Source organism: Populus trichocarpa, chromosome 1, assembly GCF_000002775.5.
Source record: "Populus trichocarpa isolate Nisqually-1 chromosome 1, P.trichocarpa_v4.1, whole genome shotgun sequence".
Classification (NCBI taxonomy): domain Eukaryota; kingdom Viridiplantae; phylum Streptophyta; class Magnoliopsida; order Malpighiales; family Salicaceae; genus Populus; species Populus trichocarpa.
Window position 1 is genome coordinate 22,267,402 of NC_037285.2, and position 17,154 is coordinate 22,284,555.

The 17,154-nt window shown below is 34.1% G+C and overlaps 1 protein-coding gene across 1 annotated transcript; it reads right to left on the reverse strand.

Annotated features, from left to right (window-relative positions):
* Positions 1 to 12,910: 12,910 nt before the first annotated feature.
* On the reverse strand, positions 12,911 to 15,238 carry LOC7475136 (protein FAF-like, chloroplastic). The gene is made up of 2 exons (XM_024593628.2): positions 15,070 to 15,238; positions 12,911 to 14,951 (listed from the first exon to the last, which is right to left on the reverse strand). The coding sequence occupies exon 2, from the start codon at positions 14,875 to 14,877 to the stop codon at positions 13,285 to 13,287; it is 1,593 nt and encodes a 530-aa protein (XP_024449396.1). The 5' UTR covers positions 14,878 to 14,951; positions 15,070 to 15,238; the 3' UTR covers positions 12,911 to 13,284.
* Positions 15,239 to 17,154: the final 1,916 nt, after the last annotated feature.

A 17,154-nucleotide genomic window follows, 5' to 3' on the forward strand; every position in this document is an offset into this window, starting at 1 on the left:
AATGAGAGAGGAAAAAAGAATACAGGAGGCTCATGTAATCGAGGAAACTGCATTGAAGATAGTGGAGTGGGAGAAAGCAAAGGCCAAGGCTGCAAATGAAGCAGCTCAGAAGCGTGAATGTAATCTGTAACTGTGTTCTCTAATTCTTGTAATATGCTTGGATTTCTTCTGCTTTCCTGTAAAACAATTTTACTGAATATCTGTCAAGTTTTAAGGCTACTCGCAGATTTTAGTGTTTCAAGCATAGTTTCCTTTTCCAAACATAGCAGACTTGCATTGCAGTGAAGAAGGTGTGAATATCGTAATCATCAAACATTTTCAATCTAGCTACAACAGAAATATATTACGTGTGGCTTTGAAAAAAGAAAAAGAAACAAACTCAATTCAAAAATATATAAACTCCTGAAGCAGAAAAATTCTTTGACTAACAATTATATCTATGAATTCCAGCAATTGCAGTGAAGAAGGTGTGAATATCATAATCATCACACATTTTCAATCTAGCTACAATAGAAACATATTACGTGTGGCTTTGAAAAAGGAAAAAGAAACGAACTCAATTCAAAAATGTATAAACGCCTGAAACAGAAAAGTTCTTTGATTAACAATTATATCTATGAATTCCAGCAAGGTTCACACAACATCTACTCTCCATTACGCTAAACTTCTCAAGAAAAGAAACTTATGACTATTTATGAAGGGTTAGCACTACAACTCAAAGAATCTTCCAGATAAAAGAAGATGGAAAGCCTAAAGAATGAACGAGCAGTACAAATAAAGAAGTATATTAGTGCTTGATATCAGGATTTTGGACCAATAATCTGTCATGATCTACATAAGTTTGCAGTAACAGTTTCTTCTAGGGAGAAGAATCTGATAGCCTTTGTCACAAAGACATTTGCAATGTATCATCAAGCATTCCCCAGTTCTCTCGTCGTCATAAATTCTTCACAACCTGTCACTACATCACTTTCCATCAAACCAACAGTCCATGTATCAAAATTTTGAATACATCCTAGGAAACAAAATTCATCCCAGAGTTAAGGTCAATACAATAGCTAGGCAGAATGGAACACGTTACAATCTAACTTTGATTTTGATCCAAATTTTCATGGAAGTGAAAAAAGTGGAAAATTAAAGATAAATGGTTGTACCTCAAACAGTTTGATATAAATACAAACATATACACAAGCACCATTAACGCATGTCAAGCATTTCAAGTTAAGCCTACGGTTGTCATGTTGCTGCTTTTGCTGATTCTTTTGACCGCCTCTGCTCGACCAATCCTTCTATGGCAACTGCTGAACCTCCCTCGATTCTTGAGTGCCAACTTCTACTTTTCCCAGTAATTTTACACATACGCGTAGACACCGACGAGAGGACCAAGGATAAGGGTGGCGCTGACCCAGTTCTCAGAGAATTTGTGGTGGATCTTACCAGGTAGATCTTTCCATACACCAGACATCACCTTCTGCTGAAACGACAACAAAACGTACACCAATGCTTGCGTTCTTCACTGGTTGCTTTCCACGGCTTCAAGTCACTTGTATTTTTTTTCTCGCATAATTTAATGCTCATATTTTGATATATTGCTGTGATTTTTTATTATGCAAGTCTTACTTCATGACCTTCATAGACAGGCTCAACTCTTTTTTTTAAACACTTTTTTTGGAACTTTAATATAGGTCAACCATCTTGATTTGTAGGTTGTTTTTGCTCATCTTAACCTTCCTTGGTGTTTGGTGATACCATTTGTCAATAGTTGCTCCTTTTAACAAACTATAAGTTGTGACAATGATCAAAACCTCCTTTCAACGCCAAGACACTTTTTTTTAGATGGTAATTTTTAAGAATTTTTCTTCTTCTTCTTCTTCTTCTTTTTTCTAAAAGGTTTTTAGTAATTAAGGACAAGTTTCGTTGAACAAGCCTTCGTGTACACGAACTTGCTATTGGTCCATTCGCTAAGAAGTGATCTTCCGAAAGCATTAAACATTTAATTTCTTGGTCATTAGAGACTTCTTGTGAACTTTATAGTCGTGGTGGTTCGCATTAGAGACTTCTTGTGAATTTTACAGTCCTTCTTTTTATATTTGATAGCCTTTTCAATTGATCTTCCACTACTAGATTATTGTAAACAGGCTGGAGACGCTAATTTCACAGATTAATTCCTAATCTCTAATGAACTTAAGTATACTCTCAAGTATTGGGAATGAACATAAGATGTTTTGAAACACTATGAGCCAATCCTTGATAGGGCACATATTCGAGATATGGGTGAGCAAAAAAACTGATAAACCGATTAAACCAAAAAAACCAGAAAAAAAATTAACCGAAAAAACCGAATCAAGAAAAAAAACCGATCAAACCGATTAGAATATTTAGAAACACTTCCGGTTCGGTTCGGTTTTGGTTTTGTAATGCTGAAACTGATTAAATCCCAACCAAACCAAACCAAACCAGTTCGATTAAGATAAAAAAAGATACTATAAATAGAAAAAAAAGCTCTTGCAAAGCAATAACCCTAGGAGCCGCACACCTGCACGACTGCACCCTCCCCTTGCCCTTTGAGACACAATCACACAAACAATTAGACGCCCTCCATCTTTATTCTTCAATTTCCATTATAGATCTAGCATCTCAGGCTTCCCAACAACACCCCCCATCTTCCAATCTTCATTCCTCAATTTCCACTCTAGATCTAGCATCCTAGGCTTCCCAGCAACACCCAAAAGCCTTAGCAGTGGCCAGCTCTTTTGATCTATTTACATTCCAGGAAATTCATACACTCTATGGACGGAGCAAAAAGTGGAGTCTTGGTTAGAGCAAGCCGCCCCACTCTAATCCATTCAGCTTTGTTATGGCTAGTCACGGTTAGAATTCAAAAAGGTGGGTAGAGATGAAGCCCCACTCTAATCCATTCATCCTTGTCATGGCTCGTCACTGTTAGAATTAAAAAAGGTGGGTATAGATGAAGGCGTGTCAAGCAAGTGAAGTGAGTTGAGGAAAGACAGTAAAGGTTCGACTCCGTTCGGGTGGGTGAGAGCCTTAGATTGCATAGAGAAAGGAAAATAGAGCAGTTCATCTAAGCACTCTTCTCCAGTCCAAAAGGAAAAAAAATAGTATAGGTTTTTTTGGTTTTTCGACATAAAAAACCGAACCGAATCGAACTGAAACCGGTCGGTTTGAACCGGTTTTGGTTCAGTTTTCGGTTTTTGTTTTTGTTTTTCTAAATTTCAGTTTTGGTTATTTTTATTTGTAAAAACCGAACCGAACCGAAAATGATTACCCCTAATTCGAGACACCATTTTTGCATCCATTTTTATATATGATTGGTAGATGAATACTATCTGTTTTTTTACAACCATTGAAATCTTTCTACTAACATATTATGTACCCTAAATGATGAGGAGTCTATGTAACTCTGGGAATTGAAATTATCTAGTAGCTTATCTATTTTTAGCACTTTTTATGATGAAGTCATCCCTTCTGCTAATGAACTTAATGAAGCTGATAAGAAATGAGGTTCCTTTCTTCCAAAAAGTTGTATGAACCTATTTATTTCCTTTCATAAATAATGTGAGATTGTTAATGATGTTTATGCAATGACTCTTCAAGATTGAGTAGATTTCTAGTCTCGTGATGACTTGAGATATATCCAATAAAATTACTTATCCATCAAGTTTAATTGACAAGTCTCGTGTTTGCTCTAGCAAATTCACGCATCCTCTTACAGAGTTTAATATCCATTTTCATATTTAGAATAAAGTTTTTTTAGCAGCTTTTCTTTCATATTGGCTATGCAAATTTGTACTTTTTAGCAAAGATGGTGGTTTTATTTATCCTAGTAATTTTAAAGTAGCATCTATGATAGTAGCTGAAAGGCAATTCTCTCTTACAATACCAGTTCTAACAAGTATTTTCAAGTGTATAAACGAGATTCAATTTGCATTAGGTGAGATTGCATGAGACATCCCTTTTCCTATTAATTTTCTCAGCAGTTGGCTTGCAGAAAAAATTAGCACGCATCAAACAACTACTAGCCCTATCAAGGTAGTTGGGATGACTAAATATACCGGCGAGGGGTTAGCAAAAAAATTCAATGAATTCAAGTAAATGATCTTTTAAGAAATCCCAAAAGAATTATATCTCCTGCATCATTTCCCGTGGCAAATTTGTTGTCTTGCATAATGATGGAAACTTATCGGTCTTCAAGAGTGACTACTTTATGTGTATTTGATCTGACTATTTGACTCTTTATTATGATGATACTTATATTATTGAGCTCTATTTTCCCGATAGATTCAGTAGATAATTAGATTTTACCAACATATTCCTTGTGACTTTGGAAGGAGAACTAAGATTCCAACTTTGGAAGATGCATTTCAACTTTAACATAGCTTTACTAAACTCAACACTCATTCTCAGTGCAAGTTTCCCTTGATTTCAAGTGTTGGACTTTTTTTTTGGTGACTAAACACTATATGAATTGGTGGACTTCAAAGTGGTCCAAAGTTTGTTCTCAAGAGATGGAAGTCATTCTCAAAAGTCTTACCAATGTTGTTACAATATCACGAAAGGGAAAAGAGAAGGATGATTCTATCTTAAATAAGAATAAAAGAATTTCTCCTACCCATATAAGAGATAAACAAGTAGTTGATGTTGATTTAGACAAAGATGATGATGCCTAAACATATGCCTATATTGAAAAGACACCAATTGTGATTCATAGGGGGAAGGGAATGAGTGTTTTAAAAGATTCTCGTAAGAAGAAATCCATTAGCTTAGGGGTAAATAAAGGGAGGTCTAGCCTTATTTTTTACGGCTAATTGATGGACAACAACCCTCGGGTCTAAACCTAACATTTCATTATAGGACCAAACAAAGATATGTCAATAGTCCATCAAAAGTTCCATGTAATCCCCTTCTTCTTTAGGTGATAAGTTTATAATGATAAAGGGTGGGCGCTGGTTTTCAATGGTGTCTGTTAATCTCTTTAAATTCATCTACTATAAGCTTATTTTCTGATTCAAACATAGGCAAATCCTCCTCAACATCTTCTTCAACGAGAAGCTCATCATTATCATCGTCTTTAATAGTGATATGATTTGAAGTGAGATGTATTATTTCATCTTTTTTCTCTTTATCAAAGGGGTTCGTGATCACTATTGTGTGTTTTTTTCCCTTTCAATATCACCTTTAAACTTACCACCCATTCACATTATCTCTTCATGTGTGAAGGTATTTTGATATGAAGATCCTTTAAACCCTTCACTAAATTTGGTTGATGATTGAGTACATGCTTATCATCTTTTGATTTAGGTTATCCAAGTCTTGTGAAGACTAACGTCTGTTTTAGAGTGATTTCACTCTTTTGGGTTCCAATCATATCAAAGACTGAAGCACGAGTCATAGTCACACCAAGACGATCCCAAACTTAAACTCTAAGAGGTGTAGGATGACTTTGTTATTTATCCTTCACTTTTTCTGCATTTATATATTATGAGGCCTTTTTTTAGTTTTAAAATAAAGCGGTGTAGAAGATTCGTATCCAAGACCAACTCTTGAAGTTTCGCTAGAAGTTTTCTTCTTTCTCCAAGTCTTCCTAGTCTTTGTAGAAACTTGTTTACCTTCGATTCAAGTCATACCACTATCCTTTGCTAATTTACTAACATCTTCACGATTATAAATAGCCTTGGCTAGAAGCTTATAAGCATTGAGATCAAAGCCATTCAACCGTTTATTAGGGAGTCTTTCAAGTTTTATAACCACCGACTTAGTTTGATGAACAAACCTTTTTAATAAAGGTTCTGAGACCTTGATCAATGCGAGATTAGTAGCTAGCAAGGTCAAGTTTTCAATCCCCTTAGTGATCTTCTATTCATCCTTGGTAAAATAAGAATGACCCTCTTTTCTTATTGATACCAGGATATATCGTAGTACAATGACTTTATAAGATACCTTATTATCAACAAAGTTTTCTACTACCTTTTCTTTTCCTTTATTCTTTATTGGAGGAGTCACTTCTTCATTTGTCGATGACTTATGCTCTTTTGAGCTTTTAGAGTCAACTCTTCTCTCACTTTGATGGTCAGATAAAGATTGTAGTTCTTCCATCATAGCCAACTTAAAAAAGAACTTTGCGTTGGCAAAGTGGGTTTCAACTATAGTAAAGAGGTCGATATCCACCACTATCTTTCTCACTTATCCATTTTGACAATACTTAAAACATTGATGGAACGTTGAAGAGACAATACCATTTTCATGTATCCATGGTCGTTCAAGTAGCATGCTGTATGTTGTAAGTAGTTTTGACATCTATGACGTGAAAAAATGCATTGGACTCCATACCTTCCATATGTATCACAAGTCTTATCTTTCCCACAATGTTTTTCCTTGATTGATTAAAGCCTTGAATCATCAGATGTCTTGGGAAGAGTTCATCTATAGAAATTTCAAGCTATTTTTATGGTTTTAAGAGGTAGTATATTGACAGTTGGACCATCATCCACTAAAATACAATTCACCATCTTTTTGACGACGTATCTTTTGATAAAAAAAGTGATTATAAAGCTTGGATCCAAGTAATAAGTCTTCATCGTTAATAGATATCTACGTGGTGCATACACCATGAGGCAAGTTTGGAGAGTCATTATGGCTTTCTTCCATGATTTTTTTAGTAGAAGTTTTCTCTTGATCAACCTAACAGCAAGTTATAGATAGATTTTCCATCATTCTCAACTCCATTGGCATGTACTCATTTAGTGTAACGAGTTTTCTTAAACTTTGAGTTGGAAAAACCTCTTATCTAATTGCTATGGACTTTCAACGTATCTTTCGATGCGTCGGCTCATCAATTACCTTCTTCACCATTAAGATTCATATTATAATTAGCTTTATCATACGTGTGCATTTCTTTATCCCTCTTTTATGAGTGACTAAAGTCTATCCTTCATTGTCACTATCATCAGATAAATTAAGCTTCAAGTCACTAACTTAAGGTACAAGGGTTGTACACAAAGCTTAACTTGGGAACCTAGTGAAGCTTGTAGGCAAAAGAACACCAAGTTCCATTGGTTTAAATGAGCCGAAACTTATTATAAGGAGTAATTGATGTGGACCTAAATTCATGATATTCATGGTGTTAAAAGCTGTTCTTTTTTCATAAAAAATGATGTCCCTATTCTTATGTAGCCTCATGATCTTGTCTTTTAACACAAAACATTTCTCTATGGGGTGATTGATCAAGCGATGATATTTACAATAATTTGGATTGTCTACTTGGTTCGTCTCTTTAGGACATTTTACCTTTGGCAACTCGATGAGATTTACCTCAAGTAAATCATCTAGTATGCTAGATATGCCTGAGTCAGGGAATGAATACACCTTTTCTTGTCATTCTTTCAGGGATAACTTTTTTCTCTCACTCTTTTGAAAAGTAGTAAATGTTGCACAATCATTCCTCTTAACTATAGTTGATACCTTTTCGGCAACAAAGTTAATTACTAAAGACTGCTTTTCATTGACCTTTGGAGCACTCTTTCTGAATCTATGACCTTTAAGCTTATTTCTCTTCAGCTTTTGCATAGGTAATGACGAGCTTTCAACTGCAGCAATACTAAGTTCCATGTTATGTGTTTAAGTAGTTGATTTTTCAAAATACTTTGGTTTAATGCCTTGTAAAATATAACGTAGTCCTTAATGTATCCTTTGAATACACACATCTAACATAAAAGTTTCAGTTAGTCAATTCCTATAGCTGAGGCTAAGGTTTCTCCATCGATGAGTGTAGTCGATGATAGACTTCTCTTTCCATTGACATGCATTAGTGAATTCAATCATGCTGAACACATGACGAGTGTTGTAGAAACGGTTAAGAAACTCACGTACCATTCAAAGGCATTACTTTTCAAGGAATGAACAAATTGTTTTACCATGAGATCACCATTGGTTCTTGCATTGTTACAAGTCTATATAAAGTGAGCCATCTGTTGCCTTGAATTCCCTTTACCATCGAATTGTTGAGACTTTGGTGGTTGATAGCTCATAGGTATCCTTAGTAGGTTGATCATTTGGATATATGGCTTTGTGTAAAAATATAAAGGTTGAACTGAACTTTTTACTTAGTCCGTGATGGCTTCCTTGATAAGTTCTTTCAGTTGATTTGTGGTGAACATGCTATTAGTAATACCATGAATAATCCTTGTAACTTTGATTATAAAATCCTCAATGATATCTAGTTGATTTACTTACACAGCCTTAGTTGCCAAAGTTTGGCCTCCCTTGTTCATGCTTTCGAGTTTGTTCATCAACTTTACTATCTTATGGTCTTTTAGCTTGAGTGAAGTCGAAATCCCCTCTATGAGTTTTGTCAAGTTAACCATTTAATCCTCCAAAGATATAGTCTTAGTCATCATCATTGACATGAAGCCAAAACTCGAAGCCTTACTTGGTGATTGACATGGAGAAATCTCCATGGGTGAATTACCAAAGTAGTCACCTTGAGTGTCTAAGAAAAGTCTATACGCTCCCTTTGACTTTTATGGTGGAGTTACTTGTAAATATTAGCTCGAGAATTGACCTAGTTTGCGCATACAACTCTATGATAGATTTTGTTTTCAATGACGATGTTGAAGACTCTTCAATGGTATGTTGGCGACTTGAATCAGTAGCCTTGCTGCTTTTAGAAGCGACAATGATGATCATGTTCTTTTTAGTTGCCATTGAGAGGTCATTGAAAATTCTTGTTTGAAGGGAATAAATGAGAGGTAGAGATGTGCCTTGTGGAGTCGCCATAAATTTGTAGATATAATTTTGAACACCTAAAATTTGACAAGCACACATGTACAAATATTTGATTTTATTAAATATATATATGAATGAGTACAATCTCTATTTAAAATATTCTTACAAAAGAATAAATAATCATATGATTCTTACCTTGAATTTAATATGTGGTGACTTAATTTATTTGCGAATATTTGTGCCTCATAAGAACACGAATTTGAACATGTATTGCAAAATGAGATTTGGTAATTTGATGATTTGAAGAGTATCTTTGATTTATCTTCAAAGTGTTGTTCAAGAAATCTTATGGGGCATTTTAGGTTTGATCCAACAGAGCTTCGTTCTTTATAGACTTCAAGCGTGGATGAAAGAGGCTTGAGAATTTTTTAGAGAGCTTTCTTGCTTGAAAAACTTGTCTTGAAGAAAATTTTGTATCTTCAAGAATCATTCGCTTTTTTTTTTTGTCTAGGTTGAGACCCTCTATTTATAGAGGTTTGTAGGGGCTCTCAGGTTCTTTTCTAATGTCACATAACATTATTTTATTGGTTGATCTTTATTTATGAGATCTTGTATTTATGACAAAATATCTTAAATATCTCATCTCATGTATCAACTTTTCATTGACCAAGAAATTATGAAGTCCCATTTATTTTCCATGTATTTATTTTAATTTTGTTTTATCCTTTCATGTGTAAAAAAAAAATATATGACACATGGTGGAATTTGATTTGTAGAATTTTTTTTTGTTTCTACAATATAATTCAATACAAAAACATCAAAGTAATTTAATAACTTGATTCATTGATTTTCTGATTAGATCATTTGGTTTTGTTAGATGTTTAATAACATTGGTATTATAGTTATTATTTTTTGATAATTAAATAATATTTTTTCAAATAGAAAATAAGAAATCCCATTCAACTTTTAATTAAAATTATAAAATAAATATATAGAGGTTATAGAAAGAAGGGAAACAAATGCATAACATTTGTTCTTTTAAGTGAAAATGTTAAAAGATGGTTATAGATATAGTTTTTTTCTTGAAAATTGCGACACAAATTAAAAAAAAAACAAATTTTGTTTTTTATATAATAAATCAACCACAAGTTTTTTTATTTAAAAAGTTTTTAATGAATAAATAACACTAACATTAGACATTTTAATAAATCGGACCACTACTGCCAACACACGCTGCATCACTAGAAAGAGGATGCAGTGATGCTTTTAACAACATAACATAAGGGTATTTTTGGATGTTGGGAGGCGTGCACGCATTGCCTGAAGGGCACGAGTGTCTCCCATGCGCCGAAGAGTGTGCCACTCGTTTATAAACCTTTTTGTTTTTATTTTTATTTTTTATATTTGGTCAAATACTAAATTACCCATAAGCTGACTTGATAATAACAAAAACAAATTAGTATGAAAAGATGAAAAAGCCCTATTGACACCAATTTTAATATTTTTTTGCTTTTAAAGGTATTTTAATCATTTCATTATGATTTTTATTTATTTATTTATTTATTTTTATATTTGATCAAATACCAAATTTCCCTTCAACTAACATGATAATAACAAAAAAACTATTATGAAAACACAAAAATGCCTCTTGGCTCTATTTTTAAATTTTTCTCTTTTAAGAATATTTTGGTTGTTTCACTTTGCAATTGAAGTGAGAAAATATTTTTTTTTTTATCTCCAGTCAATTTGATAATAACTAATAGGCCTTATGAAAAAACTTCAATCCCCCGACTAGCTAGGGTTAAATGTTTTGGTGTGAGGAGCAAAACCGTGAAACACTGTTATAGTGAAAAATATTTTCACTCACATGCTACAATGTTTTTCATACTTGGTTTAACTTTTGTTAATTATCTAGTTGTAAAATCAAGTGTTAAAACTTAGATATCCTAGTTATATATTGCTCTCAAACGTCCATTTTCTTACTTCTTATAGTTATTGACTAGATATATGGCTTACACTATGCCGCGGGCCTAGTAATTTTTTTCCTAACATAAAAATAATGTAAAGGCGACGTTAGTGTTTTTAAAGAAACAAGAAAAATATAAGATCCAGATTATTGACTTAACTAGATTTAATAAACTCAGTTAATTTAATAATATAATTTTAAAAAATACATTGGAAATAACACGAACATAAAAAGGCAATAATTAACCATAAAAACTAATCTTCTAGTATTATACTTGGAAGAAGAATAAAGAAAAGTTTGTTGAAGACCTACCATTGCTCCGATGTGGACATTGCTTAACTACTAGAAAGAGTTTATCAAGACGGTTCAAAATTCATTGCGAAGGCTTCATGATGACACCAAGAGAGGTTGCACCGCTATCAGAGCAATGACCCATAAATCAAACTAAACAAAATATCATAAGATGAGCATCTCATGCTTATATTTATTCAATCAATTTAATATAATTGAAAAAAAAATTTTATAAAAAAATTTAAAATTAACAGAGAATGATAAATAAAAAGACCCAAGATAACCCGAGTTATTATCAAAATTAGTGAAAAATCCTATAAAAAGCAAATAAAAAAATAACAGAGTCCAGTCTCCAATTAAATAAATGCCAAGGGATGAAACTAAAAAAAAAGCTTAAAAAAAGAAAAAATAGTGAACCTGGACAAGTTTTCTAAACCTAGGTTAATCTTCCAAACTAACAACTCGTGAAATCTTAGACCTGAGCTCAATTTTCAACAAATTGAATGTGGAAGCATGACATCGGAAAAAAAATATCAATTTAAAAAAAATTTCAAGGAAAAAAATAGCAATTAAAATAACGAGGATCAAATTGGTAAAAAAAAGCTTCAAAAGGATAAAAATCACAAAACAAAACAATTAAAAATCATCTTAATATAAAAAATATAGATTAAAAGAATGTAGAGCAAATTTGGAAGATAAAAAAAATTGAAGGGGGGGTGAAATTAAAAAACAAAATATACCAATTTCATAAATTATCTCAAATAAAACAAAAAAAATTAATTAAAAGAACATGAACCAAATATGAAGAAATAATAAATTGAAGGGTTGCCTTTAAATTTTACAGGGTTAATGTGGAAATCAACGGGGAGAGATGGAAAAAAAAAGAAAGATCCGTTTGAACCATTTGGAAAACACAACGCATGATAGAGGGGAGGCCAAGACAAATTAAATGCCATCTTATAAATAACTGTATGACCACCATACGACATCTCATACGCCGTCCAAAGACCACGAAGATAATCCACATGGCACGAGCTAGCCATGTTTTAATATTTATATTAAATCAATTACTGAAGAGCTCCTCAACAAATTTTATTATTACAAAAAAACCAATATGAAAAAATACAAAGCTCCTGGACTTAAGTTATAAAAATTTTGCATTTAAAGTCAAATGAGTAATTTCACTATTTAAAAAATAAAAACATGACAAAGCCCCTCAACTAGGATTAGAAAATGTTCTTTATTTTCTTTGTTCAATTTGTAAATAACTTTTTGATTGGATTGAAAGATAAAATTATTATTTTATTATTGTACATGCCACAATACACACATTGAGCATTTATAATTTTTTTTTAAATAAATAAACTGTATCAACTCGCAAAACTGCTAATCTAGCTTCCATAGTGCCATTAAAGCCATAACACTTAAATCACATGCTCTCGGACCTCCATTTTCTTTAGTGAATTGTTGAAAGATTACATAACCTTCAATGATTTCGTATCTGCTAAAAAAGAATTGTGAATCAATTAAGTTTTTGTTTGTTTCTATAGTTTCATGTGTTGCGATATAAGTTTTACTTTTGATTGGTTAATTATAATTTTATATAAACTTTATTGGAAATTCTCTTTTAAGACTTTAATTAAAAAAAATTATAATTTATATATATTTTTTAAAATTTACTTTCAAATCAAAATCAAAATCATTAATGCTATAATAATACCAAACACAAGTTAAGTAACAGGTATTATTAATTGATCAGAAATATCCTGCACAATAATAACCTTAAGCCAAACAACAACATCCCATGTCCAAGGATGATCATGATGTTCCAAAAATTAAGAACTGTTAGGGCAGACAAGACCAACACTAAAAGCTCATTGGCTAGCTCAAGAAATGGAAAAGCAAGGAAAATGAAATAAAAGAGAGACCACCCACCGTGATTTATTAGAGACAGACAAGACAGTCCACCAAGGTCAAAGATGATGCTAAGATTTTGTTCAACTATTAACAGCACAGGCTGATAAAAAAAGGTTGTATAACAACACTGTCAAGTCATCTCTTCTTTTGTTTCTCTTTGATCTGCTAAATCAAAGTATATATTCTGTCTCCCTTGAGTACGCTTTATTTGACTACACAACACCTCCCCTCAAGAAGTGGAAGTGAAAAATAGGGAGACAGAGGGACATCATGGAATAATACATCTATAAAGTGATAATTATAGTAATAGTAGACTGGGATTTGCATTTGGGGATTGGGATTAACTCTTGGATTATGAGGATGGACCATCAGGAGGTGGCAATGCAATGGGGCTCCCAAAACAATAGTGACTTCCTTGGCTCCTTGCAACTCTTTAACAAAGGAACTAAGTAATCTCCCTTGTTCCCTCTCAATACCACCAATTCCTGCTGTTCATTTGGAACAAACTTCTTCGAAAGGGCCAATTTGTTGTCATGGATTCCTAATGACGATGCTTGTTTTTGGCTAATTGGGTTAAGAACTGATGTTGTTGTTGTTGTCATGGACTTTGGCTTCCAAAAGTACTCACAAGCATTAAAAGACGCAGCTGCCTTTGCTGTGACTTCGGTGGTTGCCATGGTAGCTGCTGGTGGAGATGGTATCATCCGAGCCACCGGGGGCCGCGGTGGGAGTGATTGTGTCAGGGAGGTGATTGGCTCCACCTCACCAAATTTGGAAATGTCATTGAACTTGTTAGGCCATGTTGGGTTTCTATTTGCGAACACCAAGGACTTGTTCATCATGAGCGCTAGCCTATGCACACTTATGACCCCACTTGACAGTTTTGGTGCTTCCTCCATCACAAACCTCGCCTCCTTGTCTCCTCCTCTCTCGTTCTCGCCATCCTCCACCACATCTTCCTCTATTTCTTCTTCCACTTCCTCTTCATCTTCTTCACACTCCTTTTCATCTTCAGAATTCTCAATCTCGACATCAAACTGTTCCATAACATTCATTTCTTCATTCTTTTGTCTCTCTTCTTCGTCTTGATCTACAGTATTGGCAAAGGTGAGCACAAGGCGACCGTCTTGGCGCTGAGCATGGAAGTTTTTCTGTGAAGGAACAGAAACAGCTTCAAGAACCAATCTACCATTATCGCGACGAGACTTCATGAGTACAGAAGCCCCATCACGGCTAGATAGTGAAGGGATTGGAGGCGGGAATGATCTTGGTTGAGATTTCTTGCAATTTGCTGCTGCAAGATTATACTTGGCTACTCGCAAATCCTCCGTGTCAAACTTTAGTGTCACTCTCTCTTGTCTTTGCTCTTCTTCTTTGTCCTCCTCTGCATCACCAGTCTCTGATGGTGGATATGACGAGAACCCATCAGAACCAGTTTCTGATCCAAGACTTTCAGTGCATATCTCAAGGCTCTTCTTGCTTAAAGAACTTGCTGATCTCTTAACAAGAGGGTGGACATAAGGTTGAACATTCTTGGAGTCCTCTTTTGTCTTCTGTGATAAGATTGAGCTCCACACATCAAATTGCCCTGGCTTTTCAACCTCTTTCTTGTTCTTGTCTTCTTGAATTGAGCTCCAGATATCAAATTGCCCTTGAGCTTCAGTCCCTTTAGGCCTGTCTTCATAATCCTCATCTTCTGAAGATGAAGAGTCTGTGATATTACAGGCTGGGAAATGGTCAGACGATGCAATTTTCTTGAGGGGATAGAACCCATGTTGTGCCTGCCATTTCTTGGAGGACATATCAGCGGAGAGAGTTCTCCTTAGAGAAGCTGCAGCAGACTTGGTTCTTTCAACATCAGACCCAAGAATGGAAACTATGCCCTGCCTCTTTGGGAGCATCAAGTTCTCTTCTTCGAGAGATGAAGAAGATAAGCGAAGGCTCTTGCTAAAAGATGACATCGCCAGGATATAAATATATATACACACTGAAAGATGATGATCAAACAACAGGAATCACAATCTTCTCCGATTACCTGTACAGAATTGTTGCAAACCAATTATACTACAAGAAAAAACTTATCAAGCATGTATAGCACAAGAAACATACACTAGCATGACATAGCTAGGCTGTTAAGGGAGTTGTATTGTTACCTCAAGCAAGGAAATGAATGCAAAGCAGCAGCAGCATCCAACAGAGGTCTGCAAAAAGACAGACCACTGGGTGCTGGGTTGCAGAAGATGTGAGCAAGAGGAGGGTGTGGTGTTTGATAACAAAGAATATAATTAGTATTGAGGGCTGCTCGCTTTGATGGCAATAAGAATGGGGGAATGCGGGTATTTGTAGGAGTCCAAAAGGCCTTTCGAACCGTGTGCTGAAAAGGGACCCACCAGCATACGCCACCATGAAAAAGCCCTTTCATTGGCTTCCAGTTCCTTTCACTTATCAGTAAAGTGGTGATACAAAGGAGGAGAGAGAGAGGGAGAGAGAGAGAGAGAGAGAGTGAGTGAGTGAATGGCTGGACGGATTCCTTCATTTTTGGTTCCTTAATTTCAGCTTAATTGCTCTCAGCTTTCTCTGCTTAATTATCTGTTTCTCTGATTAGAACCAAAAGCTAATGACTTTAACTTAATTTGACAGGATGCTATCACTATAGTTTTAATTGCTAAGATTTTTTTGACATAGTATACGTACATAGCTCAGAATAATCCAAGAATATGCATGCAACCAAGTGAGTATTCGTTAAAACCAGGTATTTGATTTGATATTTTTCATGCGGTTGAAACAAATCATTGAAAATCATTTCATATTTATATTTCAATTTGGTTTATTCACTGAAAATCTCTTCTTGGAGGAGGTTTTCACTAAACCCGAATCGAAAATAATCATATTTAATCCAGTAACTTCTAGAGTTTGAACTTCGAGATCAGCACTAAAAATATATTTCTTAAGAATATATTAAATCAACGTGGAGGATGATTTCTAAAGAAAAACACTGGGGTAAATAATCTAATTTCAATTGATGATACAAACTAATAATTCAATTAATTAACGAGAAAAACATTATGTAAGATAGAGCAAAGAAAATAAGGATTCTGTTGGCAATACACAACCAGGCTAGACGGCTCTTCTTCCTTGTGTGACACTAGTGAAAGAGAATACTCATAGCAAAAAAGAAAAAAGAAAAAAAAATATGAATAATTAATTAGCTCCCACTACCATGGTCTCACTCAAAAGGGGTAAAGCATGACAAGTATATGTGTGTAATATTACCATTTAGGTAAGGCATAATGCAGACAATGACACTTGATTGAGTGTGAAAATGGCTTAAGGTGGAAGCAAAGGAATCCCTTTCAAAGAGCAACATGATTGAAGGGCCAAAAACCCATGATCACACAAACAACCTAGCTAGGATAATCCACATATATACCTAAATTGCACATAAATGATAAAAACTAATATTACATATAATTACAAAAGAATAATAGATATGGAATCAACTTAAGGCGTCACGTATGGATTTTGAGTCCCTGTATTGTTGAATAACTAATTATCTTTTATATATATAATATCTGATTATTGTTTTGAGATAAAAAAACAAAACCAGGAGAGACAAAAAAGATATATATCTCTTTATTTTAAAGAATAGTATAGAAATTCACTTTAAAATTATTTAAGAGATAGATTTATTTCATATCTTTATCTCTGTTTCTCCGACTAAATATATTTTTATATCTATTTTTTCTATTCCAAAACCCTAATCCAACACAATTTCTATATCATGTGGTTTTTCCTACACAGGCTACTGCCATGATATGCACCACTCATACAAAAAGGTAATGATGTTGATGAGTTCGAAACATACAAATTAATTATTTTGAAAGAGAGAACATGAATAAAAACCACCGTTCATGCTTTGCCACAAACCGAGGAAGGGCTAAAAGAAAACAGGATGCCCTTTGTCTGTCTAAAGCAATAGCGCGCAGTACTCAACAGTCGATACCTCCAATATGCTTATCTTTCTATACACGAGTCCAGTTCTCAATATGTCTTAAACTTGTGCTGATTACTATACTTGTGTATTTCTTCTACGTCCACTCCTTGGAGATATTAGAGATTTAGAACAAGCTAACTAGGATTTAATTAATTAATTAATTAATATATATTTGATGAATGATCGAGATTGCGTTAAACATAAAGATCTTGCCAGCTAGCTTCTGAAAAGATCCAGGAGAATA